This window comes from Scleropages formosus, chromosome 14 (genome assembly GCF_900964775.1).
Source record: "Scleropages formosus chromosome 14, fSclFor1.1, whole genome shotgun sequence".
NCBI lineage: Eukaryota > Metazoa > Chordata > Actinopteri > Osteoglossiformes > Osteoglossidae > Scleropages > Scleropages formosus.
This window is the reverse complement of record NC_041819.1, coordinates 22,388,564-22,413,251: the sequence shown is the minus strand read 5'-3', so window position 1 is coordinate 22,413,251 and position 24,688 is coordinate 22,388,564. Positions and strand designations below refer to the sequence as shown.

The 24,688-nt window shown below is 48.8% G+C and overlaps 1 protein-coding gene across 2 annotated transcripts; it reads right to left on the bottom strand.

The window, feature by feature from the left end:
- Positions 1–1,009: 1,009 nt before the first annotated feature.
- On the bottom strand, positions 1,010–24,095 carry efnb2a (ephrin-B2a). 2 transcript variants are annotated; one of them, XM_018743284.1, is made up of 5 exons: positions 23,170–24,095; positions 14,687–14,970; positions 5,846–5,938; positions 5,164–5,280; positions 1,010–3,870 (listed from the first exon to the last, which is right to left on the bottom strand). In XM_018743284.1, the coding sequence occupies exons 1-5, from the start codon at positions 23,280–23,282 to the stop codon at positions 3,464–3,466; spliced, it is 1,014 nt and encodes a 337-aa protein (XP_018598800.1). In that variant the 5' UTR covers positions 23,283–24,095; the 3' UTR covers positions 1,010–3,463. The 2 variants fall into 2 exon arrangements, with proteins under 2 accessions (XP_018598800.1, XP_018598801.1); XM_018743285.2 differs by lacking the exon at positions 23,170–24,095 and adding an exon at positions 16,692–17,437.
- Positions 24,096–24,688: the final 593 nt, after the last annotated feature.

Below are 24,688 nucleotides of genomic sequence, written 5' to 3'. Positions count from 1 at the left end.
GAAACGTAACTCCAACATGGCATGTACAGATGAACACTTTTCTATTAACGGAGAGAGAGAGGAAGAGCATGTCCATAGGAAACACATTTTATTGAAAAACAATTTTCGTTTGTAACAGACTGGTGGAATGTGTGTCACTGTTCCTTTTCTTGTAAAACCTTTGCGCGGCCTGACCGATTCTGCAGCGGGGTGCGAGCCGCGACAGCCTAGAACCCAGAACAATGTATAAGATCGGGGAGACAAACGTACAACTCAGTCATAATACTGTGTTACTTACAAAACGGACGAAAATAAAATAGAAACAAAAAAAGACAACTCAAATAAATATTTATGGTACACACTTATGGCACAAATATGCAGCAGTCGGTTTGGCAATGTTTCTGTCCTTTTTTTAAACCAAATTTTCATGAAACAGTGCAAAATGGGGGGGTGTTGTTAGGTCACTGACTTTCAAATGATCTCTAGCTAAAATACATAGCAAAAAATGCAAATTTTATACAAAACATCTTACTTAGGAGTTCATAAAAAAAACCTCTCATCAGATCTGTTTTCAATATTTACACAAGTAGGTTACCAAAAAAGTTATGTCGTTTTTGACTGTGACGTATTTTTGTTTTTCGTTTTTTCCGTTTCGTTTTTTTCTTTTTCTTTTTCTAAAAAGGTGAATAAGGCTATCATACCAACCCGGATTTCATGTACAATACAAACAATAACATATTTACAGTATTTTAACTACAGATGTACGGTGCAAATTTCAGAGTCACGTGACCAGGGCCGACCATACAAGCAAGGCATTTTACAGTAGCCCGAAGAGTCGTTTCCCGGCCATCACGCAACATTCCCGCAACGGTGCCACAACGGTACGGTGCAGGTGAAATATTCCAGCAATGTCACGGAAGTGTTGCGCGTTGACTGGGCGAGCACTTCAGATTTAAAGAAACTAATAAGATTGTCATATTCTGTCCCAGTCGGACAGCAGCCAAACAGCTATGTGTTTTTGTTTTTTTTCTTTTTTTTTTTCTTAAATAACCTCTCAGATGAATTTATTCAACTCCCATTGTGTTTCACAGCTTACCTCCTAACGACAGCACAGTAAAACAGAGTTGCTAAAGAAACGCTTAGGAAAGAAAAAAAAAATCACCCTAGAAAAAAAAGAAGAAACTAACAGCAGATTCACAGAACAAACGTCGCTTGTTAAGGTGTATCATTATCAGTGGTTTAAGAACACTTTCCTTGGGTATAGTTTTTTTTTTAAGTTAAAAAATAAATAAAAATTGCATATTTGCCAGTATTGTAGCCTCAAACTGAGACACAAACTCTCAAGGCTTTTTTCTCTTAGTGGGAGTGATGTAGTCAATGAGGGAAGGTGGGATTTGAACTCAAGAAGTGTGGGAAGTGAGAAACACACAAGTGAATGAGAGTCGTAACCTGGGGCCATGTCAGCACTGCTCCCCCTTTCTCTTACGCTGTTTCTGTGTTCCCAAATTTCCTGTGAGTTGCCTGGAGCAAGTAACGTGTGTGGAATAAGAAATGCAACTTTTTTGTGTAATAACGTTTAAAAATAGCTGCGTTGCAGCTGAGTCTCTTGGGATGAGGAGCGGGGGGCACGAAAACAAAAATGCAGTAAAAACAAAAAAGAGAAGTCTTGCGGGGTAGAGGTCGGGGCAGGTTTGGAAACCTCCCCTTCATTGTTTTGGAGATTCTAGTGCGAAGCAGCGTGGGATATTCTGGGCAAACACTGGGTCCGACCGGTCCGATTTACCACCATCTCTCTTACACCATTCTCTCTATTTTTGGACCAGAACTATTTTCCCAAGGGCACAAGTCCAACTTAACTGTCCCTTTCTCCTCTCCAGCCCTGTGTTTTAAAAAAAGGCAACTGAGACATTCATGTGGGAATGAAAGAAAACTTGCATTTTGGAAAAGCAAACCCTATCTTGCATAATGTGCATTTACCATAATATATTATTAAAGTTCTCACACACTCGCAAATAACTCCTGTCCTCTATGTGTCTATCATAAATAAATACTTAACTTTTCATTTTCTTCTAGTTTCTTGAAATCTCCCTTAAAAATGTAGAGCTACTTCTCTTTCAAGAAAGGTTTTTTTAAAAAAAAAAAGCGAATGGAGTTTAAAATTCCTGTGCTTTGCGTGTTGAAGAGAGCACCAGGCAGCTTTGACCTTGAAATGCAAGCTGAGCTGCGCAGGACGGCACCCAGGCCCAAATCGCCGGCTTGCCGAAAGACACCGCGTTTCTCCTTTATCTTGCTCAGGTAACACAGTAGTAAGGCAGGTATCTGTTGCCTGTACCCACAGCTCCCTAAATACCGAGAACCCCGCTCTGAGAAAGACTTGGACCACGACTATGGCTTAGTCCTCCTTCCTGGGGGTACAGTACTGGACAAGTGAAGACACTAGTATTTAAAAACCTAAACAGACCTTAAGCTGTGGACGCCAAGAGGTTTCTTCGATACTGCCAGGAACCTACCCAGAGGTATGGTGAAGGAACCAGAAAAAGTGCTGTTCTAACCGCCGTGTGACTGCAGACCAGCCGCCCAACAGGTGAGGAGGCCTCGCCCATAGACTAAACAAACAGGTCATGCTCTCACCTACTGCCCTCAACCCCTGCACCTCCCTCAGCTCCTTCTCCTACTTCCTGTGTCTTCTAGACATTCGCTCTGGACCGCCAGCTCGCGGCTACACTGTTTCCATCACTGACACGTCTGTCACTTATAAACCGCTCTCAAATTTCCACGACAGATCTGCGAGATTCCCAGTATTGAAATAACATACAAGCAAACAGTGAATGAAACCCAGGGGGAGAAATGCATACATTTACAAAAGTGGCAAAGGACATGTTAAACCTTCAAGTAACAATACTGAGAATCATTAGGCTGAAAAAAGGTGGCAGGCGAAGAGGGAAACTGAAACAAAATGATCCATGGGTGAGTGACCGCCGAGGTGTTGAAAAAGTCACGTACAGATCCCTGTGTCAACACTGAGGAATCGTCCTCCAAATCCTCCCCCGTTTCTCTTCCCCAGAGTGCCGAGAGCGCCGATGAACGATATTCGCAGAAACGAGCTCGGAGTTGGCCGGTTTTCCGTCCCCTCTTTCTCCCTCCGTCTCTCTCCCCCTCATTCCTGTCCAATGCAGGAGTAAGATCTGGGTAGAATCCCAGAGTGCAAAGAGGCGACAGCCCGGCCGCCGTTGCTCCGGCGTCCTCTCTCTGTCCCTGCAGATTCCGCGCTCCATCCGCCGCGTATTTCTGCTGACGTGCCGCTCCACCGGATCATTCCATGGCATCAGTCTTAGTGCACAAACAACCGGGCCACCAGGGGGAGCCCAAACCCACAGAGCAGCTAGGAGTTCTTCGGAATCGTAATAATTTTAATCATATTAATAACCGTAATAATAACACTAAAAACAAGGACAGGACCCCCTCCAGATCCATCTGGTGGAGCTCAAACCTTGTAGTAAATATTAGCGGGACTCTGGGGTGGCATCTCCTGTACTATATAGACGGGGTGGCCGTAGTCTCCGCTAACCTTCTCGTAGTGAGGGCAGAAGACGCTGTCGGCAGTCCTAAGCGGGATGATGATGTCGCTGGGCTCCGAGCCGTTGTTGTTGCCTCCTCCTCCGCTGCGTTTTGGCGAAGCCAGTGTGCTGAGGGACAGCGCGGCGGCATGCTGCGGAGAGTGCTTCCTGTGCCGTCTGCGGTACTTCAGCAACAGGAGCACAAGCATGACAATGACAGCCACGAAGATGACGCTGCCTGAAGCAATTCCAGCAAAAAGCGCCACCTCGGAGCCGATGACGCTTGACGACCTGCCACCCTGGTCATCTGTTTCGTTGTCCTTCACCGTAGCATCTGGGGAGGGGGGGCAGGAGAATAGTGTGAGCGCACCAGAAACAGGGCAGAACCAAAGAGATGTCCCAGCAGGACTGTGAACTAAGAGGAGCCATAACCACGCTAGGCTCGCAGAACTTGGAACTGGTTGTCCGCACTCTACAGCAACGACCTGGAATGAGAGCCAGCGCTGGAGACCCTTCAGAATGGAGCTGTTTGGCGGACCAGTTGTAACACTGAGGATAAACAACCAGTGCAGCAGATTCATTCACAGGCCGGAACTCCAGCTGGTAACTGCCAAAGTCACCCTTGGCTACAGGCACTTAGTGGCAGTTGGGTGTTTTGCTTCTGTCCTTCCAAATTAAGGCGAACCACGTACGTAAAGCAACGCCTTTGATGCGAGGCTAAATTGTAACGTGAGCTAAGGACACTGCCAACAAAGTGATTATTGGTGTTATTTACTGATTTTTACCATTATGCCTGTTTGCATTCAGACAAACAAGTGGCTGGCAGTGGGCCAACTGGGAAGTGTGGCGTGGGATGGGGCAGCTAACCTGCTGGGATCTACAACCAACGTGTCCAGACAGACTCAGAAGCATGCTGATGGGTTCATCCAGCAATTATTAGCAGGACCGAGACCGAGACCGTGAAAGCTTAAAGAAGGAGCTTCGGGCTTGTTCCAGGTTCATTTCCGGAACCAGAATTTTCCTTTTTCTAGTCCCTGCAGCGCAATAAAGATAAGAGTGCCTGGCGATATCTCAAGAGGACCAGCGGGTCTGTATGCTCACGGAGGCTTTTAAAATGAGGAGCAATCAGATCATTCCCCTCAAAAAGACGCTCTCCAGATGAGGGGACCAGCGGTTCTGTCGATTCCTATCGGTGTTTCGGCCAACTTTCAATTATCAGTGGACAAATCAAGTGACCTTCCCTTAAACCCAGCCAAACAGTCCAAGTTCCAGCATTCTGTCCTTCCGGGAACTTGGTGGGTTCGGCTGCTCCGTACCCATAGGAGCGAGGTACACCACAGGCTGATTTACCACCAGATCTGAATCAATTTCTGCATAAATCCATAAGGCACTTGTTTAAGTGTGCTAAATCCTCCAGTCTCCATAGCAACAGGCCACATCTTGGTTAAGGAATTGGACCCGAAGGTCCAAAGTGTGAATGCAGGACTGCAGTCTTAAGGGCATAACTTGAGTTACTTTGGCATAAAGGGACAAAACAATCTTCTATAAATGGGCAAAAGTGCACAAAAGTATTTCTGGCTCAGGGTGCCTGTTTGGGGAATGATATCATGCGAAAATTCTCACATACCACGGTTGCCCTCGGTGTCGCCTGGTTGTTTGTGGGGAGTATCCTTTCCCTCTGTGTCGGGGTACTTAGGCGGGTATCTGGTCGGGTTGTCTTTTGGTGATACTGGATCCAAGGGATCTGGAAGGCACGAGAATCACACACATTAGCTACATGTGACAACGGTTGACTTTGTCAAACCAGAATCACCATGCGGTCAAGTTGGGACCAGCGGCGCGGTCCCTCTGTGACTGCCCATGCAAAGAGGACCGAGACTTCTCGGAGATCACCAAAGCAAAAGGCAGCTAAGTCATTTATTAATAATCATCATTAATTAACAGTGGGACAAGGCCTTTTGGGGACTGATCTCGGTTCTTTGCCAGGGGTGCAGTACGATTCATTACTTACAGAAGGTTATACCCAGAGCCCTTTCCTCACTGCCAGATGAATATTTAAATAAAATTTACATATTCATTCCTGCATTAGCCATGTCTGGCACATCCACATTGCGTATACACTATCTGAGTGGATGACAGTGGTGGTAAAGGGGGTATAAAATGGAAAAAGTGAAAAATGACAAGCCGCGTACATTGCTTTCGAATGGCCAGGAAGGAACAACAGTAACAACAACTAAAACAATAATAATAACAACAATAATAACAATAAAAAGAAGAGGAGGAAGAAGATATTGCAAAGTTTTACTCACTCTGCCCTACTTTCATGACAATCTTCATGGATTTGGTCTTGCATACACCTCCTTTCTGATTGTTTATTCCTTCAAGGGTCCCGTTGGATGTCGCTGAGAGAGGACAGAGGACAAACACTGTTACCAACACTGCGGCAGCACTGTGACATTTACATTTATTCATTTAGTGGATCTTTTCTTCTACAGTTACTTGACATGTTAAAAGCTGCTTACAATGGTTTCCCCATTCACACAACTGAGTAATTTTAGCGTATGAAGTCAGGGTAAGTATCTCGCTCAAGGGTACAACAGCAGGAGAAGGGATTCAAAGCCGGGTCTTACAGGCCCAAAACGGCAGTGTAAACCACGGCGCTACCTGCCACTCCAGGTAGCCAGCGGTGTCACCAGTGCAGCATCCAACACCTTTTGCTAGCGGAGGCCACTGCAAACAGGAAGTGAAACATAGCGAACAGGGTGGAGAGGAGGCAGCAGGCCTGTTTGGCTGCCTGCTGCGCTATCGCACGAGCCTCATGTTCCACAGAACCCTCAGAAGCTGTTTGTGTCTGCCGCGCTGACGGCTGTGTGTGGGGGAGTCAGAGACAGAGGCATCTACAGCGAGTAGGCCGCTCACATCTGAGAGGACCAACATGAAAGCGATATGGAAAATACGAAGCCGGACTGGAGAGACGGCAGCAGAGGCTAAAGCACGCGGTCTCTCCAGAAGCGTGCCATTGATGTGGAGTCCCTCTCAGAGGGCGAACTTGCCTTGTTAGGCTACTTCACCTCTACCGAGGGGAGAAGAGGAGGACAGGGGAGACAGAGCGATGAAGGTGAGAGAGGAGGACAGAAAAAAGGGGAGAAAGAGGGAGGAGCAGGGACACGAACAACACGCTTCTGAAAACGCAAATGGAAAGAGATGGGAAAGAGGGAGGGGCACAACAGCGAGAAGAGGAAAAGAAGATGGATGACACCGAGACGGAGGGGAAGAAGAACACACAGCCTCGCTGCTGTCAGAGAAGAAACCAGAAAAAGCAGAACATAAAAAAAATCACAGCAGAACGGAAAGTTTTTCAGAGTCACTCCTCAAAGCAGAAGTCAGCAGCCAGGCAGACGGGCCTGGAGGGTGGGGGAGGGAGTTTAGGGCAGGTAGGCAGACAGCGGTGGGTGTGAGACAGGCGTGCTTTCAGCAGGCGACGGCAAATGCGAGGGGTGTCGAAACTCATTGAAACAGCCAAGATCACGAAAGTGAGGTTACACCGATCACAGGTGACCGTGCACAGATGAGCACACGCAGGACAGCGTTCAAGCTAGTATGCATTTGCAGGGGAAAGAATTAATGCACGCCAAAGCACTCTTGCACCGCAGCCGGCCGTGCCCCCTCTCTGACACCAATCCAAGGCGAAGACTTGGAAATCTCACACATAGCTGTAACAACGTGGTAACAGGACGACGCGGCAGAATTGTCAGCGGAATACGGTCCATCGACGGGGGGCTACAATCCACAGCGCGACTCGGTATGCTGACAAACTGCCACAGGGGTGAGAGTGAGGTGTGCGTCACCATCAGGGTGTGTACGCGGTCCCTCCAGGCCAAAGCCTCCATGACTGTAACTGTGCTAAAAAGATGCTTCTTCAGAGTTCTCAGTACTGGTGGATGTAGTCAATGCAGAGTGGGTTTCACTCTACCCTGCGGTCTGTGACAATGACATCCTGTCCCTTTACCAATTCAACATCAGCAGTACAAACACACAGCCCACGGAGAGAGGGCCCACGCTTCTCAAGAAGACTGAGGTGGCTCTTTCCAGTGAGAACCTGTCCATAGATGTGGTGTCTCATTGTGTCCTCTGTCTTAAGGAGGAATGGATGAACAAAGTCAAAGTGCTCTTCAAGTTTTCCAAAGTGGACGGGTGAGGTCAGGAGGACACACAGAAGGTTCTGAACCTTCTGGGGGCAATGGGACCTGGAGAAGAAGGCAATGTCTGATTGCTGAAGTTCTAGATGACTGAGCTAAGCGTCATCTGATGACTGCAGTCAGAAGAGGGGAGAGGATGTTTAGTCAATGAGAGACATTAAGTATGTGGTTCAGAGGCACAAATGCCAGAAAATAGCGGAAAAAAGGGAACCTTTGGTGATAAAATAACAGACTGTTATATGTAGACAAGGAACAGGCGAAGGGAAAAAGTAATGAATTGCCTGACTCTGGTGGGTAGTGTGCTGTCCTTCTGAAACACTTATAGGCAGACCCCTTTTAATAGCTTCTACGACAATGTCTGCATATCCATGAACAGAAGTATTGCATTACTAATTGTAATGTTTTTCTATGTATTTTAGATTCTTTACAGAAAGGTGAATAACAAACAAAGAAATGCCGAATGTTTCTATGCTTGTTATTGTAAAAGTAATTTTAATAATTCAGTATTAAAATGTCATGGGGGGTGCGGTGGTGCAGCAGGTTTGGCAGAGTCCTGCTCTGTGGTAGGTCTGGGGTTCGAGCCCTGCTTGGAGTGCCTTATGACAGACTGGCATCCCACCCTGGGTGTGCCCCCCCCAAGGCTTGCACCCTGTGTTGCCAGGTTAGGCTCCGGCTCACCGCAACCTCGCTTGGGACAGGTGGCTTCAGCAAGTGTGTGTGTGTATTGAAACGTTGCAGTAATTTTTTTTTAAAAAAAAGATACATTACGAACTAACAGGACCAAACTCCGGGCTGCAGAGCAACGACGGTGAAAATCAAAAACTTGAATGGACCTGGATGTCTACAAACAACTCTCATCTACTTTTCACTCTGATGTTCCCTGAGCTAAAACAACCTTCTTCTACAGCAAAATACAGTCTGCAACTAAAAGACCACACTGACTCTTTGTCACCTTCTCATCCCTACTGTGTCCTCCGCCACTTCCTCCTCCATCTTCATCTAGTTGGAAAGAAGCAAACTAACTGTACTTGAGAATCACACATCTGCAGCTATGTCTCTCTTTCTCTTAATGTAATGCACAAATTGTATTTTCTATGAGATGTACGTCGCTTTGGAGAAAAGCGTCTGCTAAATGAATAAATGTAAAATGTAAATGCAAAAGCATGCATTCCTGGGGGGCTGCTTCAGTCTGCCCTCCCCAAAGTCAATTACCCCAGAGAAGCGCGGCTATAATGTCATTAACCGTAATGAACCGTCCCTTGGAACAAGCAGGAAAATGAACGAGGAGGACCAAAGGCAGCCCGACTTGGCGAAATGGGGGAAATTCCTCAGCAGCTTATCAGTCATTAGAGCGTACGACACTCAGGAGAGTAATAGGCCTTTATTGCTGAAGCAGGCCTCTGTCAGGAGGATCCAGGACTCCTTGGCTCGATCTCGGCCTAATGGAGAAGAAAAAGGGGGGAAAGCTTCACTCCAGTCTCTCTGAGGCATGGCGCCATGACAAGGGGTTATGAATATTTCAAAGACCTTTAAAGAACTGAGTGTCAAGGGCATATTTGCAGCTTTGAAAGGCAAACTCGGGCCAAAACTTAAGGGAGATTTTGGGGTTAGGGTTAGGTGGAAACGGATCCTCAGCCAGCCATTGCACAACCCTTAAAGAACAGAGAGCGCCCCCCCTTCTCAGTGGGTGGCCTTGCCTCGTCACTGCCTCCAGTGGCCACACTTGTTTGCTACAGGCCCACCACCCAGAATGCAGTGCATCAGGTCAGCAACACAGATCTAATGAGATGCGAGGGCTTAGCGGGTCTGGCTGTCTTCCAGTGTGCTGTGCCCTGCATTCCCTCTGCCAGTGCGTTGAGACACAGGCGCCTCTCGGCTTGCTGCCCCCCACCCCCGTATCCCCGCACCCCTAAATCCCCAGCCCCATCAATCCCCTCCACCTCTCCCCAAATCTCAAAGCTCTTTTCATCACCCCGGAAGACAATGAAAAAACAGGTGTTTCGCAGCAACCCATGTAAAACCTGACCAAACTACTCTCTATATTGTGCCCCCCCCAATTCCCCACCACAACCTGGCACTTTCTGCACAGAGGTAAATGTGAGGTAAATGCTAATGGACGGCGCTCTGCATGCCCAAACAAAGGTCGGCAGTTATGTGAACAAGTGCGGCTCTCTCTCTCCATCTCGCCCTCCTTCTGCTTCTCTCCCCGAACGGGTCTGCCTGCCTTTTTGTTTCACATGCGGGAAAGGACGAGGGTGCTGGTTCGAAAGCTCCTTAACAGCTTCCGCTTGTTGTGCACGCTTGTTTTCTGCAAATCCTCGCTCAGAATCCGTGCCGGAGCAAGGCGCAGGGCAGGGTCTCCTGTCACATGCACACGCAAACACACAGAGATGTGCAGCGGAGCCCCCAAACACCTCACCCATCCATAGAGCAAGGCAGCTTTGAGATGCATGAGAGAACCACCCCCCCAGCCCGCTTCCTGTCTGGAGAAAAAAAGCCCTGAAACGGCGTTCTTCTCCACATACAGGACCCCGCCCTGAATGGAGGAGCCACAGCTCAGGAGAACAACAGGAGTTTAGACTCCCATACTGCAAATCACTCCCATTTGCCAAAAGGTTGCGTTTTTTGTTGTTGTTGTTGTTCTTTCAGCTCTTCAGTTCCCTACCCAGCTCCAACACTGAAAAATAAAATAAGCAGACTGGACCGCTCTCAGACAGAACTCTGATCGCCGATGTCAGCGGTCGCGGTTTCTGTGCATTTGGCAACAAAATCCGCAGCATACCTAATCCTGTCTGCACAAGTGAAGGGCGCTTGGGGCGGGGGGGGACACGCGGTTACACAGGCACCCAAAGACTGGACACTTTTCTTATTGCTTAGTCTCACTGCTAAGGTCTCAGGGAAGACGTGAAGGAGATGGCAACAGAGACAGCTTCTACGCTAAACCTGCAGTACTGGAGCAGAGAGGGAGGGAGAGAGACGCGGAGAGAGAGAGTGACTCCGGCGAGCCCACAGCATGTGAAGGCTTCACCGAGACACGTCGCTTCTCCCCGCGAGCGCAATCACTCAAACGTCCCTGCGCTTTCCGGAAGCTCCAGCTCCCATGGTCTCTCTTTTGGATGCGCCCGCGCCCCTGCTTGGAGGCCGGAATTAGCCTGCTCGAGTGCCCCTCCACACCGTCGCCCCTCAGAGAATTAACAGACGTAACGTATGGGAGCCCCAACCAGGGAGATTGTGGGTGCCTGGGAAGGTGGTCAGCCACGGCACACACATGCAGCGAGAGCATAGAGAAAGCAGCCGGCACTGGCCAAAAACAATCCCTGTCACCAGAGATTAATGCAATGGCCCTCAAAGGGCAACCTGGACACGGGACTGACCTATTCCAGGAACTTCCTGCTCCCAGCAGCCAGTGCGTGTGCGCATGTGTTTGTGTCTGTGTGAAACAGAGTCAAAGTACTTGGGTGTGTGCCTGTGATTGCGTACACGGGCGTCTGTATGCATGTAAAAGAGAGAGAGCTACTGTGCATGTGCATGTGTATTTGCATGCTGCGAAACACGGCAAACTTCAACGGCACTCACTGAATGCAAACCGTACTCACACACACAGCCCACATTCTCATTAATGTTCGCATTCACAACTTGACATCAAAGCCAAAAACACAGCGAAAACTTTATCTTTATACTCTGGATCTCATATTTCAGGTTCAAACGTTATAATGATTGCACCCATTGTCAGTTGGAGGCTCTAATCTCAAACTCTGAGCTCATTTTTCAACGCTCATTGTGGGAGTGCGTGTACGAAGAAAGGAGCCGACGTGGTTCGCTGATTGTAACTCGCAAACACTTCAGCGTGGACCTTCTTCGGTGTTTTCGAAGCACTTAAATGAGACTTTCCTTCTGTTTACTCAATTTCTTGGTCAATTAATATTAATTTAATCAGCAAAGCCACTCTGTATTTGTGTGTGTGAGCATAAATAATACAAAACTGGTCCGGAAAAAAGGCTGTGACAAAAGATGCTTGGTGGATGGGACCATTGCGGAACGAGAACGGGAGAGCGAGCGAGAGAGCAAAGCGGAGGCAGATGGAGCAATGATATTAATGACGCGGTAATTGCCCCCCAGTAGCTTGTGAAGCGTGAACGCGCCGCCATGGCGCCAGGGTACGAACCAGCTAGTACCCACTCAGCACCGGGGCACGTTAATTCGCTGCGACACTGCAGCCCGCAGGAGCCGGACAGTGGCTCGGCTCGCACCTTCGGCCGCCACCATCCTCCGCCTTCACCCACACCGCCCCCCGTTCCTGACCCCGTTCCCTGCTCCAGCAGGTTCGCCGTCAGCTGCCACGCAAGATGGATGTGGTGTGTATCTGTTAATTCAGTTCTGGGCACCATTGGAAAAAAAACAACACGCAAAATGTTAGCAGCATTCACTCAGAGGCACCACAGCAGAGCGACGTCAGCCAAATGAACACACGCCATTCAGCATCTTCAGCCTCTGTGCGCTTCTCCCAAAAACCCCAGTCCCCACTCGTCCTTTTTTTTTAGGAGATCTCTGGGCCTTTTGGCAGCTACACCAAGACTATTTAGATCAGATAACGGGCTCTTTCTGCTCCCGGCTGGAAGCCGCGCTGCCTTAAACGATCACATCAAACTCGGCCGCTCTGCGCTGGAATAGCATTGTGGGTCACCGAGTTAGGAGGACGCACGCGCGCACACACACTCGCAGGAGCCTGGCACATACCATTACTTGGCGTGTAGCAACTGCTGTTTGTAAACCTGGCGTAAACCTGCCAGGCAGGCATTCGACTGGGGTGTGGTGTTTGAGGATTGAAGTGAGCTTCTGCATCGTGCGCAAGACTCTTGTGTGGACTGCACATCAACAAAAACAGTCTTGCAAAGCCATTAAGCGCGCTGCACGGGACCGGTGGGGGGTGGTGGGGCAGGGGGTGCTCGCGGCGCTCTCTGCATCTTCAATGCTTACAGACCGACTTAGGAAATCGTTGCTTCCCCTGTGAGTTGTGGCCTGGGAGCTGGGAGGGGGCAGATTACAGCGCGGGCCACATTTGCGTACACACCCGTCCCCTCGTGAACCGCATGCCGGGACCTTCTGTTACCCTCTTGCGCTGCAGCGTTTGCAGAGAGCAAGGAATGGAGATAAACCAATTTCCTCCTCCAGATATCCCATTGGTGTAAGCATGCTGGTTAAACCAGACTACTGGGATTAGTTAAGCGTCCTATAATTAATGACTTACTCTGGGAAGATAAACTCTTTTGATGGCGAATACACAACACCCGACATGGGTTAAGGAGGCCCGTCGCTTCCCTTGTGGTTTTCCCCTTCTCAGCAGATCTCCAAATTTTGGGACATCCTGGCCTTTTTCGATCGAGCTATAAAGCCCCCCACACACCTCTGCAGATGAGGTGGGAGCTGGCAGGGAGAGGCGCAAGGTGACCAGCCGTTCACGGTTTAGAGAGATGATTGCTCCCTCACCACCGAGGAACGGCGTTGCCATAAACGCCCCCCCCCCGGGAGAGTGGGAATGAGACGAACGGCAAAACCCATCGTATTTCATTTCCTCGTTTTATTCTGCAGTCATGCATTTTTCTCCCAAAGCTATATTTTTTCGCTGCAGCTGTTAGGACACGAGGAGGAAGCAGTTCCAAACGTTCCGGCCATAACGTGACAGAGACGGAGAGCGAGAGGGCAAGAGAGGGAGAGAGACAAGGTGAAAGCAGCACACTCGGAAGAGCGCCTTCGTTAACTGTTTCTGCTGTCAGTCAGGGTGGAGCGGCCGCTTGAAAAATAGATTCTGTGTCAAACGCCCGCCACCCCCACCTCCCGCTTTCTGCAGCCGCCGCTCCATAATCCATCACGCCCCCACAGTCACATGAGCACGACTTTGTGCCTTTATTTACTTATCTTTCCAAAGGGATGCCTCTGGAAATCAGACAGCCAGATGCCGATGCATCATCCTGGGTTGATATCGGGGCGGTCGGGGGGTGCAGACGAAACCCACCCATCCATGCGCTCATGCATAATGAAGGAACATGCGAATGAAGGCGCACAGAAGGACTGATGACTCGGCAGTGTCTGCATCTCTCTCTCTCTCTCTCTCTCTCTCTCTCTCTCTCTCTCTCTCTCTCTCCTTGAGTGTCAGCAAGTCTTCTCCTCTGTGCAGGGTGGGGGGGGGGGTGTCTATGTGTCGTACATCTGAAGGACCAGGTTTGCGCGGTTCTTCTGATGCCAATGGGGAGCCGAATCGGTGGCTCTTTATAATCCATTCACACACAGACGGGAGGAAGATTTTAAGGGCTTTCTGTCATTTCTGAGCAACAGAAGCTCACGATCTGAGATCCAGACACGGTATTCCGCACCCTAGAGGTTTCCCTCCCCCTTCTGTGTATCTATAGGTGTACAAAGTCAGGCCCCTGTCTCAGGGCTCCAATACAGTGATACAACCTTTCTGTAGCTGAACATGCTGAAGTATACGTGCGTAACGCGACTGTGGCAGGCGGATTTATTTCCCCATCAGTTAAATAGCGAGACTCCTCTCGCCTCCTGCTGCATGCCGAGCCCAGGAACTGACCGGTCTGCTCCCCACACAGATGGTCCAGTCAGAGCAAACCCTGGCACCGTCGGCTCACGCACAGATGGTTTGCTCCGTGGCACCCTGGGCTCACACATGGATGGTACGGTCCGTGTCTGTTAAAGGTGGCAGACGGCGGAGAGCCGGTGCCACCGTACTGCTGCTTACGTACAACTATGTGACTCAGTAAGTGGCGCCCTGGAATGGAAACACCCGCAGACAGAAGTGGGCCGGTGAGCGGCAGGACGTAGACTCTGGTCTCGCAAGGACGTGACAGCGGTGCTGCACAACTGCATTTTAGAAAGATGCATCGGCTAATTGACTTAATGTCAGTACGGTGCGAGGAAGTGACACAGGGAGATACTCACAAATGATGTAGTAGTCGATGCCTCGGAAGAACTCCAGGCCCCAGAGGTTTGGGCTGAACTCCTGGAACTTGAGCGTGAACTTGACATCCTGGTCGGGTTTGTCGCAATTCAGCAGCGGTGTGTCGGCCTCCGTGACTGTGCAGGTATCCAGCTGCTTGCGATCCACCATGTACAGTTTATACAGCTCCACCCCTTCGACCTGTCCGGCCTCCCCACGGGGGCACACAATGTCCATCTTGTCCCCAATCTGGGGGTACAGCACCAGCCCCTGGCCTGGGACAAATCTGGTCAGAAAGAAGGAGAGATAAAGAAACAATACGGTTTGGTTAGATCACAAGTTTAATCAGCACAACTTGTGCCCAAATGGACACGTTAAAATGGCACGTGTCACAGATGTGATTGATGACAATAAACTGATCCCCATCTTATGCCGCACAAATTTTTATAATTAGATATTTATATATTTTGGTCTTACAAATGCATAAATAGATTGTATATATATATATATATTATATATATATATAAATATATATATATTTATTTTAGTGCCTGTTATTTGTCTTTCTAGATTGGTATGTCGGACAGCTGTATAAAAGCACTTCACTGCACGTCGTACTGTGTATGGTTGTGTATGTGACAAATAAAATTTGAATTTGAATTTGATCCATCTAATCACCATCAGTAGCCTTTTATCCAAATGTACGGTCACGGTGGTGGGGAGCCTATCCTGGAAGCATAAGGCATGAGGCAGGGTCCAGGTGGACGGAACATCAGTCTACCTCAGGGCAGTGACACCCACTGATTGAGTAAACATGGTACATCTAACAGTTTCTAAATGTTGTGGAAAAACAGGATCAAAAAACAGGAATATCAACAGCCGTACCCATTGTTAAAAATGGATATACACTGTTACTCTATTTCGGGGGGTGCGGTGGCGCAGTGGGTTGGACCAGGTCCTGCCCTCCGGTGGGTCTGGGGTTCCAGTCCCGCTTGGGGTGCCTTGCGACGGACTGGCGTCCCGTCCTGGGTGTGTCCCCTCCCCCTCCAGCTTTACGCCCTGCGTTGCCGGGTTAGGCTCCGGTTCCCCGTGACACCGTATGGGACAAGCGGTTCTGAAAATGTGTGTGTGTTACTCTATTTCGGGGGGTGCGGTGGCGCAGTGGGTTGGACCAGGTCCTGCCCTCCGGTGGGTCTGGGGTTCGAGTCCCGCTTGGGGTGCCTTGCGATGGACTGGTGTCCCATCCTGGGTGTGTCCCCTCCCCCTCTGGCCTTACGCCCTGTGTTACCGGGTAGGCTCCGGTTCCCCGCGGCCCCGTATGGGACAAGCGGTTCAGAGAATGTGTGTGTGTGTGTGTGTTACTCTATTTCCTTGGCTCTTCAGACTTTTTTTCTCGTTATTATTCTGAAATGGTGTGTCCAGATGGGATGCAGGCAAATGACATGAGCCTTCAGGCTCCTCCTGACCTGGGGGGGTCATTCTTTAGCTGGCCCCACTTCTCCCCGTGGCAATGTCACACTCTCATTCCTGGTGTCGGGCCTAAGCTGTAAACTGTGCTGCCCAGTTTAAAGAACTGTGCCTAAGTAGCCTGAGGCAGCCATAGCCCTGCCTCCCCCAGCCCGCCCAGCTCGCTAAAATATCGCTGTAAAAATATTACCTCATGAAATATTAAAAAAAAAAAAAAAAAACAACCCTTTGTGTCCCGGTTTCCCTAAATGCTCTAAGCCGAAGGGGTCTGGCAGGAAGCCCAGTGTTTGACCTCTGACCTTCTGCAGAGAGGTCAGACGCATCGCCCCGCGTCTACTGAAAAGCAGCGTTTGCAGAGAAAAGCAGATGCGAAATGAGACTCGCGGCCAAATATGTATGAGTGTCTGCGTAGTCTGCGCACCCAAGTGTGCTTATTTAATCAATTTTAAAAAATAATTAAAAACAAACAGAAAAACTCCCAGAAAATCAGAACCGGCACATGGGCCCAGTCAAATACAAGTGTGTTACACAAGAACGCACCACACGCTTTTTTGCGCTGGATGATCATCTGTGCGTATGAGCGTCCTCTGAGCCTTGGGAACGTAACGCTGTCCAGACAGCCAGCGAGCTGGACAGCAAAGGCAGACCGAAGAACGGCGGAGACGGGCCGGGTTCTGCAGGTCAGAGAGGTCGCAGGAAGCACGCCACCATCTGGCTAACTCATCAGCGCTGCTCAGCTCCAGGAGACGGGGGGCAATAAATGTGAGCTTGCGGAGGTTCCCACGGCGAAATGATCCCACCCTGCAAATCCAGTTATGACAACTGCTCCTGCATGATCCTCGCCGGCATCATCGACGGCACAATCAAAGCGCCAAACAAAAGCGTTCGGTGGAGATGTCTATCTGCACCGCCCGGTCCGCGCCTCCGCTGTGTTTGTAGAAGAAAAGAGCAGGCGGCCTGTGCGTGCAGCACCGAGGCGTGAACAAGTGGCGGATTGAATCTCCATCTGATGACACACTGATGGGCACATGCCTGTCTGTCACACGGAAGCTCTTTCATGTCTCGATCGTATCTCCGTCTCCGCGCCGCAGCGTCACCTGCCCTGAAGTCTGCGTAACGGAACAGCCGAGTTTTTTCCTACAAACACACTTACACAATGATGTGCTCAAAATATTTTGGTGAGCCAGTACTTCAAAAGGGGCGCTGGACTCTGCTCAGAAGCTTAAACCAAAACTGTACTCCTCTCACAAACACACACACACACACACACACACACACACACACACACACACACACACACACACACACACAGACAGAGAGGTGAGGAGCCAGTCTCTCTCACAGCCTCTCAGGAGATGAAATCAATATGGTAAATCGCATCATGGCTTAGAAAAAACTCGGAACTGGAATGGTTAGAAAATCTATGATAATAAAATCTGAGCCTGGATCGCAGTGACTTGCACGGGTCGAGTTTTACGTCCTAATGTTTTAATCTTCTTTCTTAGCATTGATCTGAGGAGGGCGGAAACAATCAGGGTTGAAACCAAAGCAAAATGGCCAGATCACACGATCAAATACCTCCTACGGGTGGGAGCAGCCCTTCATACCCGATTTTTCCATTTCTCCGAGCCCTGCCCATCGCCGTGAAACGACGGGACACTAATGTCAGCCCATCACACCCCCAACGGGTGCGGTTCAAGTAGCCTTCTCCCCCCCAGCTTCAGCAGAAAAAAACAGGGCTGGTGTATGTGGGGGAAAGACTGATGACCGATGATGAAGGGGAAGACTGGTGGGGCGGGTGGGCAATAAAACACAACCTGGGGCTTTTCTCGCGCAAGTATGTGGCTTTAACCGCTAGAACCGCAATCGGCCCCCGTCTTATAGGGGTCATAAATATTCCACGGCCTGGAGGAGAAAGCTGTGACAACACAATAAGGACCAGCAGACGTCCATCACCCTCGACTTGGCTGCTAACATGCAAACACTTGCCGTAACAGAGGCATTATTAGATTTATTACTACTTAATGTGAAGGTTTTCATTCTGACCTCTCTAGAACAGATGGGCAGTTTCCTTTATGTTTGTTTATCCATTATCCATCTGAAATTAGTAAGGAGGTGATCGGGAATTGTCGATATTCAGTTTTATGCAGCTACTCGTGTGATGAACATTGGTGCATATGGTGGAAAGAAACAAACTAAGTTTACTTAAAAAATCACACATCTGCAACTATGTCTCTTTCTGCTAATGTAATGCACAGATTTTATTTTCTATGAAATGTACGTCGCTTTGGAGAAAAAAAAAGAGTCTGCCAAATGAATACGTGTAAATGCAATGTAAATGTTATCTTTGTCCGAAAATATATGCCGATTTAAAAACACAGAGCGGACCGACCGGTTTGCAGAACGCTGAAGAAATGGACACTAAAGGACACTTAGTGGTTTAGTAAAATTAACGGAGACACATTCCAGATACGCCCTCCTCCCACCGGGGCCCCAAAGTGTCCCTCGAGCGGGACTGGGAGGTTTAGTCCCCATTCCCTTCTATCAAACGTGTTAAAAGCGTTGCAAGGCCCAGAGAAGGATGACATGGATGTACCCTGAAAGCAAGTCTGGCTGTTGATATCTGTTGTGTCATTTATATGAGTTCTTTTTTGGGGGGGGCTCTTCGTATTGCAATAACATGTCTGTCGGTGGTTTATTGCTGGACAATTTTGTTTGGGATGAATTTCTATCTTTCCCCAGCACCATCACCCTTTCTTCTCACAAAGCCATGGATAACGGATAATTAAAGTGTGAGGGGAAAAGCTATAAAGATAATCGCGAATTGGAGTCCAGAGCCATTACCATGTGATACGGCACCCTTTATTTTAACATACAATCGATTCATACGCCTCTGGATTCTGTGTTTTTTTTCCCCCCTCGCTCTGCTTCTTGCTCTTTTCCTCCCACTTCTATGTTCCACCTCGCAATCCCTGTCTATAGTTTATTCTCTTTATTCTCCTCCGTCAGCTTTTGCCATTCATCAGAAACACATAGGAAGTGAAACAAGAATATATGTATTCTTAACCGAGTGACAACAGCTGCTGGCTACCAAAGGGTCCGTCACCAGTTTTAAGAAGAAAAGGAACACTTTAAGATGGAGAAAAAGGAGATGGGGTCTGCTGAAGTAATCTGTTTAGATTTCAGTCCTTGCCGCAAAGTAAATCAGCGACAGAGGGACAAACAGCGAGAGGGAAAGTGCAAAATGCAGGTGGACTCACCCTGCTGTGGGCTGACCGAGTGATGCGGATGGGCCTTCGTCCAGGTTCCGTCCCCGGACTGTGGTTCTGTCCCCACATCAAGACATTCTGCTCCTGGACTTGTGGTTCTGCCCCCTCCCAAAGCGCTTAGTCCAGCCTTTCATGCCGTAATCTGCTCCATGAAGCCTTTTCTCGCTCTGGCACTATAATCTCAGGACCGAATTGCTTCTATCTCTCTCAAATACACGCTCTCGCTCGTTCGTGTTCTCCCCTCACCCCCCCAATACGCTGCAGGCCTGAACCGAAACTTTTATCCCGAGCGTTTCCATGGGGAGCAATCTCCTCCGGTCTTACCTAGCTGCAAATTGCATGAAAAAGAGGCTTTAACTTCTTCCACCCCAATCCCTCTTCCTTTTCTCCTCTTCAATCTCCAAACACTCTCCCTTGTAAAATGGGGAGAGGGAGTTACGGAACAATTACCCCATGGGGTTCCCTTCATGGGGCCAATGAGAGCGGCCAGTAAGCACACCCCCCCCACCACCACCCGGGGCACTCCGAGCACCCCCCTTCCACCATCATTCACAGCGGATCCGAATCCCTATGTGCCGCCGGTGCCACAAAGGGCCCGTATGCGATGTAATCTCCTAATGAAGTACACTGGAGTCAGGGATGGATTCCCCGCAAATGGGACGTGTTGGGAAGGCCTGCTTTTTGTTTCTGCGACCAAACTACAAAACGGATTACTGGGGATCTGCGAGTTTTCACACACAAACACACACACACACTTCGCACAGTCGGTTAAGTCAAAAAACCCAAAGGGACAGCAAGGTTCTCGAGCGGCGCACAAAGGAGCCTTATTTGTCTCCAGAGAACGCAGCGGCCCATGAACTTTGCATTTCTCCCGCGTGCTCTCCTGAACAACAGTAACGCAAGAAAAGGAGTGTGTGTATGTGTATGTGCGGGGGGGTTGGGAGGGTGTAATAACATACAACCAATTGGAATTACAGTGAAACGGCTCCAAAAATTCAGCGATATTGCTTCCGAGACATTCCTCCGAGACATAAACATGGTTTCCTCACAATGTATTTATTTAATGTCAGGGTTAGGTTTAATTTAATGTTAATCTTTTTAATTAACGTTACTGACAGGCTGCCGTTGTTACCGACCGCACACCAACGTTTCGGACTTGCGCAAGAGCAAGTTCAGATGTTTTACTTCAAGTGGCAGCACATTTACTTCGCATTTACTCGCTTACCTGACACTTTTCCTGTTTTTGTTTGTTCATGCAATGATTTACCCGTTTATAAAGGTGGACGCTTACTTTATTAGCTCAGAGTGAGAACTCACGTACTACAAGAGTACCACACCAGGAGGGATTCGAACCTGGGTCAAGCAGCTATAACCGCTAAACTACCTGGTGGCCCCCAACAGTAATAATAATAATAAGAAGAAGAAGAAGAAGAAGAAAAAGAAGAAGAAGAATACAGCCTCAGCCTTTCTCCTTCGCTTGGACTTTGAGGCAGAGGCCGAAAACACCTGGAAACTTTTCTGACCATTTCTGTTGTTTCAATAACAGGTGTCCGTGTGTCCAAAGCAAAGACGCAAGGGGCCTCAAACCAAGGGCCTACTGTGGAAAGGTCTATATGTGGACACCTAACCTCACAAACGCACTGCTGAACACTTCACCTTCGTCGTGTTTCACCCTGAAAGAGGCCCAAATATGAGAGAATACCAAAAAAAGCAGCGAGGAGGTCGCCTCACGCCGCCCTCTTATTACTGCAAAAAAAGACTTTCACGAGTCAGTCTGAGACTGAGGTGATCAGTGTCTTCTTAAATATTACACATCCAACTTAATGTCTTAGTCGTTCTGTTTCAGTTTTGTTTATTTATTTATTTGAATTAAATTTAAAACTGTCGTCAGCTAAGCCGTGAGACGAGGAGAGGGGCGCGAGGCTCAGCGCAAACGAGCGCGAGCCCGCACGCGCAGCCGCGCGGGTCCTCTCCTCTCCTCTCCTCTCGTCTCACGTCCCCCTTGCGCTCAACGGCCCGCGAGCGCGCGATCCGACAGCTAGTTCGGGCGGTTCGTCTGTACTGCTGCTCTTCTGTGGCCTTCGTTCGTCTAAAATGCGTTTTCGGTCATGAAAATGTGCGCGTGGACGCGCAGTTAATGCGAGGACACCGACGTTTAAGAGCAGGTTCGCCTACGTAGCTCCCTCCCGATTCCGTTATTCGCTCGCACTAATTTCTCCTTCTTCGACCTCCGCTGCACGTTCGGCGGAGTCGTGTCGCGGGGGCCGGCGCGCTCTCGACAGTCCGCGCACACGCGTCGCCGGCGAGCACCTGTTAGCCGCTAGACCACGGCGTGTATCGATCCGCTGACGTTTTCCGGCGCGTCCCTAACAAGCACACACAAAATCACACAAGCACACACAACAACACACAGCCGGGGATGTCAGAACGAATTAACGCCCCGACGCGATTATGCGTGTGCTTTGTGTATTTCTTATTATTTTTACGTAGGGTTCACTCGCATCCCGACATTTATGACATATTTAAAGCCTTAATTAATTTTTTACGTGTTTCAGCCGCAACCCATCACGCAGCGTGTGGCAAAGAGCACGAGAAGAAAGAAGATGAATGCGTTGATGAAGAAGATGACGGACACAAAAGAGATGAACATGTCACTGTGTCACTGGTCCACCCGCAGCACCGCGCGCGCCAACGCCGCCGGAGCCGCTCCATCCCGCAGCGCGCGCCGCCGCACAGCAGAGCGCACCGAAGCGCAAGGCCTGCGCTCTCCTCCCCCGAACTACAAAGAACACAGTATATCTGCACAGAAATAATTATTATGAAGCACAAAAAAAGAAAAAAAAAATCACACTTCTCCACTGCGGGAAGTACAGTGCGGTTTACACTCATACTGGGTGTTTCCCACTCCTACAGACACTTGAAATAAGGAAAACAAATAAATGGGCATTTTGAGATTAAAAAATGATGGGAAAAAAAATAAAATTCAAGTCAGGCACTTAGAAAATATGAAAATAACACTCAGTCATACCCCGTGCGTATAGATACATAAATAGAATATATATTGTTTTAACTACACTAAAAAAGGCCGCTTTTACTTTACAAGTGTGGAAACATCCGTGAAGAATAACTGAGTGATAAACCTGCGCTTCAGTTACACTGTCTCTAAATGTCAGAGACAAAAAGTTATATAATTACTTAAAGTTTCACCGAAATATACAGAATACGTACTGTATACATTTTTTTTTTACAGTGGAAATGCCCTGATTGAGGAGAGAAGGCGAAGCTCGGGCTCTGAAGGCACAACTCCATCCAGTGAGCTACTAGAAATATTCTGAGCAATATATATAAAAGGCTGGCAGAAATAGAAATAGAGCACGTTTTGGGGACGTTGGTTGTGAATTTTTCCTCATCAGATCATGTCTGCTCATCACGTTTGATGATCAGATGCTGGTATAAAAGGTGAAGAGCCCGACACGTCCTTCCCAAGTGTCCAAGGCCATTTTTAACTCACCCCCCCATCACTCTGCCATGTACCCTGCCATTTACTGCACTGTGCACGGTAAATGTTCATGCGGAATATGAGCATGAGGACAGACCAGATGACTCCTCAGTTCACAGGTATCAGAAAAATCGTGCACGCGGATTTTTTTCCCGAGGATGTGCGGCGCGGTGCGGCGCGGGTGTTAGGGGTGTCGGGGGAGTGTGCGTGTGCTGGTTAATGGGGTTTGGGGGGGGGGGGTCCTACTCACTTGGTGTTCGTCGTGTTCCAGTAGATGGACTCCAGAGTAACCGCGCGGGGCAGGTCCACCTTGCACGCGACCAGCAGAACTCCCAGGTAATACCTCCACGTCGCGAGCCCCATCGCTGCAGGTCGCGTGCGCTGGCAATATTAATTATTATTACTGTAACTATAAAAATAAGGAGGAAATAATCTAGGAAAATGTGTCTCGGATTGGCGATCGGTCACAAAGGCCAAACTCTGTAATCCTGATCCTGGGGAGGGAGGAGGGCACCCAGATTTATCCCTGTGAAAAGAGACTTGTCCCGGAGTTAGTCCCGCGCCGTGGCAGCAGCACGGCGCTCGCGCTCGAGTCGAGCTCGCGGGGCTTCGCAGCTCACGCGCCGGGAAAGATCCCGATGCCCTCCTGGATGCACGAGGAGAGGCGTTAAAGGCAGGGAGACGACAGTCTCTCATTCAAATGTCTCCGGCGAGAAGAAGGGAGCGCATCCCACGGAGCAGGGGGAGGGGGGGCGACCCACGCAGATGCCTTCCTTGCCCGTGGAAACACCGACACGCACAGAATAATCCCCGATCCGTCCAGCAAATGACCAGGAAGGCGGTATCAATCCAAAGACAAGCGGTCTCCCAGAAGAGCAGCAGAAAGAAGAGCGACGCGTTTATTCCTTTGGCTGGCTACGAATAAAAAAATAGTAATAGTCATCAAAATTATTATTATTTTTTTAAATGGAGAAATGTACTAATGAGGATGAATAAAAAAAAATGAAAAGGAAAAAAATGAACAAATGAACTAAAGTGAGATGTAAGTTCTCATGGGAATGTCTTTTTCAGGTGCACCGGAGTCCCGTGGGTGGACTGCGTTCAGATCCCGTGGAAACTGCTCTGCGAAACGAAGACGCGAGACGCCGCCGCGAGCCCCTCGCGCGCACAAGTGACTCAAAGTGACTGTCGGGGACTCGGCGCTCGCGAGCGGTTTTTTTTCCACTGGCTCCGCCTCCTCTCGTTCTCATTGGCTGGGGACGCCTCAATTCAATGGTAAATCTCCCGTCATTCAAAGGGAAGGCGTCGGTGATTGGCTAAGATGAAAATCGGCAGCTCAACCGGTAAGACGAAGTACAGTGAGAATTGAAGCCGAACGAAAGAAGAACTAAAAACTGAAAAATTACAAAAAGCATAACAACAATAAAATATGACTGTCATATCACCTTCAAACACATTACAGTTTCATTTGTCAACTTAATAAAGTGACGAGAACAATACTGTGACCGTGATCATTGTGTCACGTCATTTTCCCCCACATTCCAAATACTGAACATTTTTAAATCGTGATCATGGCAACAGCTGCAAAAGTGACAAAAATCATAGGTACTCATTTATACTTTTGACAGAAAAAGATTTAGCTTGTTGGTTTAGTTCAGTTTTAGTGCGTCTGTTTAAAACCCAAGGCAATACCTAGTGTCGCTTCTGAGCTTTTACAATTATTTAATATCTTAATCAATCGTTTAAAACCAGAGAAAAGAAGAGTGCAA

Excerpts from the sequence above, each read along its gene's own strand:
- efnb2a (XM_018743284.1), bottom strand. The coding sequence starts at position 23,282 with ATGGGGCTCGCGACGTGGAGGTATTACCTGGGAGTTCTGCTGGTCGCG. Across the intron at positions 14,971-23,169 it reads TGGAACACGACGAACACCAA|ATTTGTCCCAGGCCAGGGGC; the intron begins GTGAGTAGGACC and ends CTTTCTGACCAG. Across the intron at positions 5,281-5,845 it reads TGTCATGAAAGTAGGGCAGA|ATCCCTTGGATCCAGTATCA; the intron begins GTGAGTAAAACT and ends CGTGCCTTCCAG.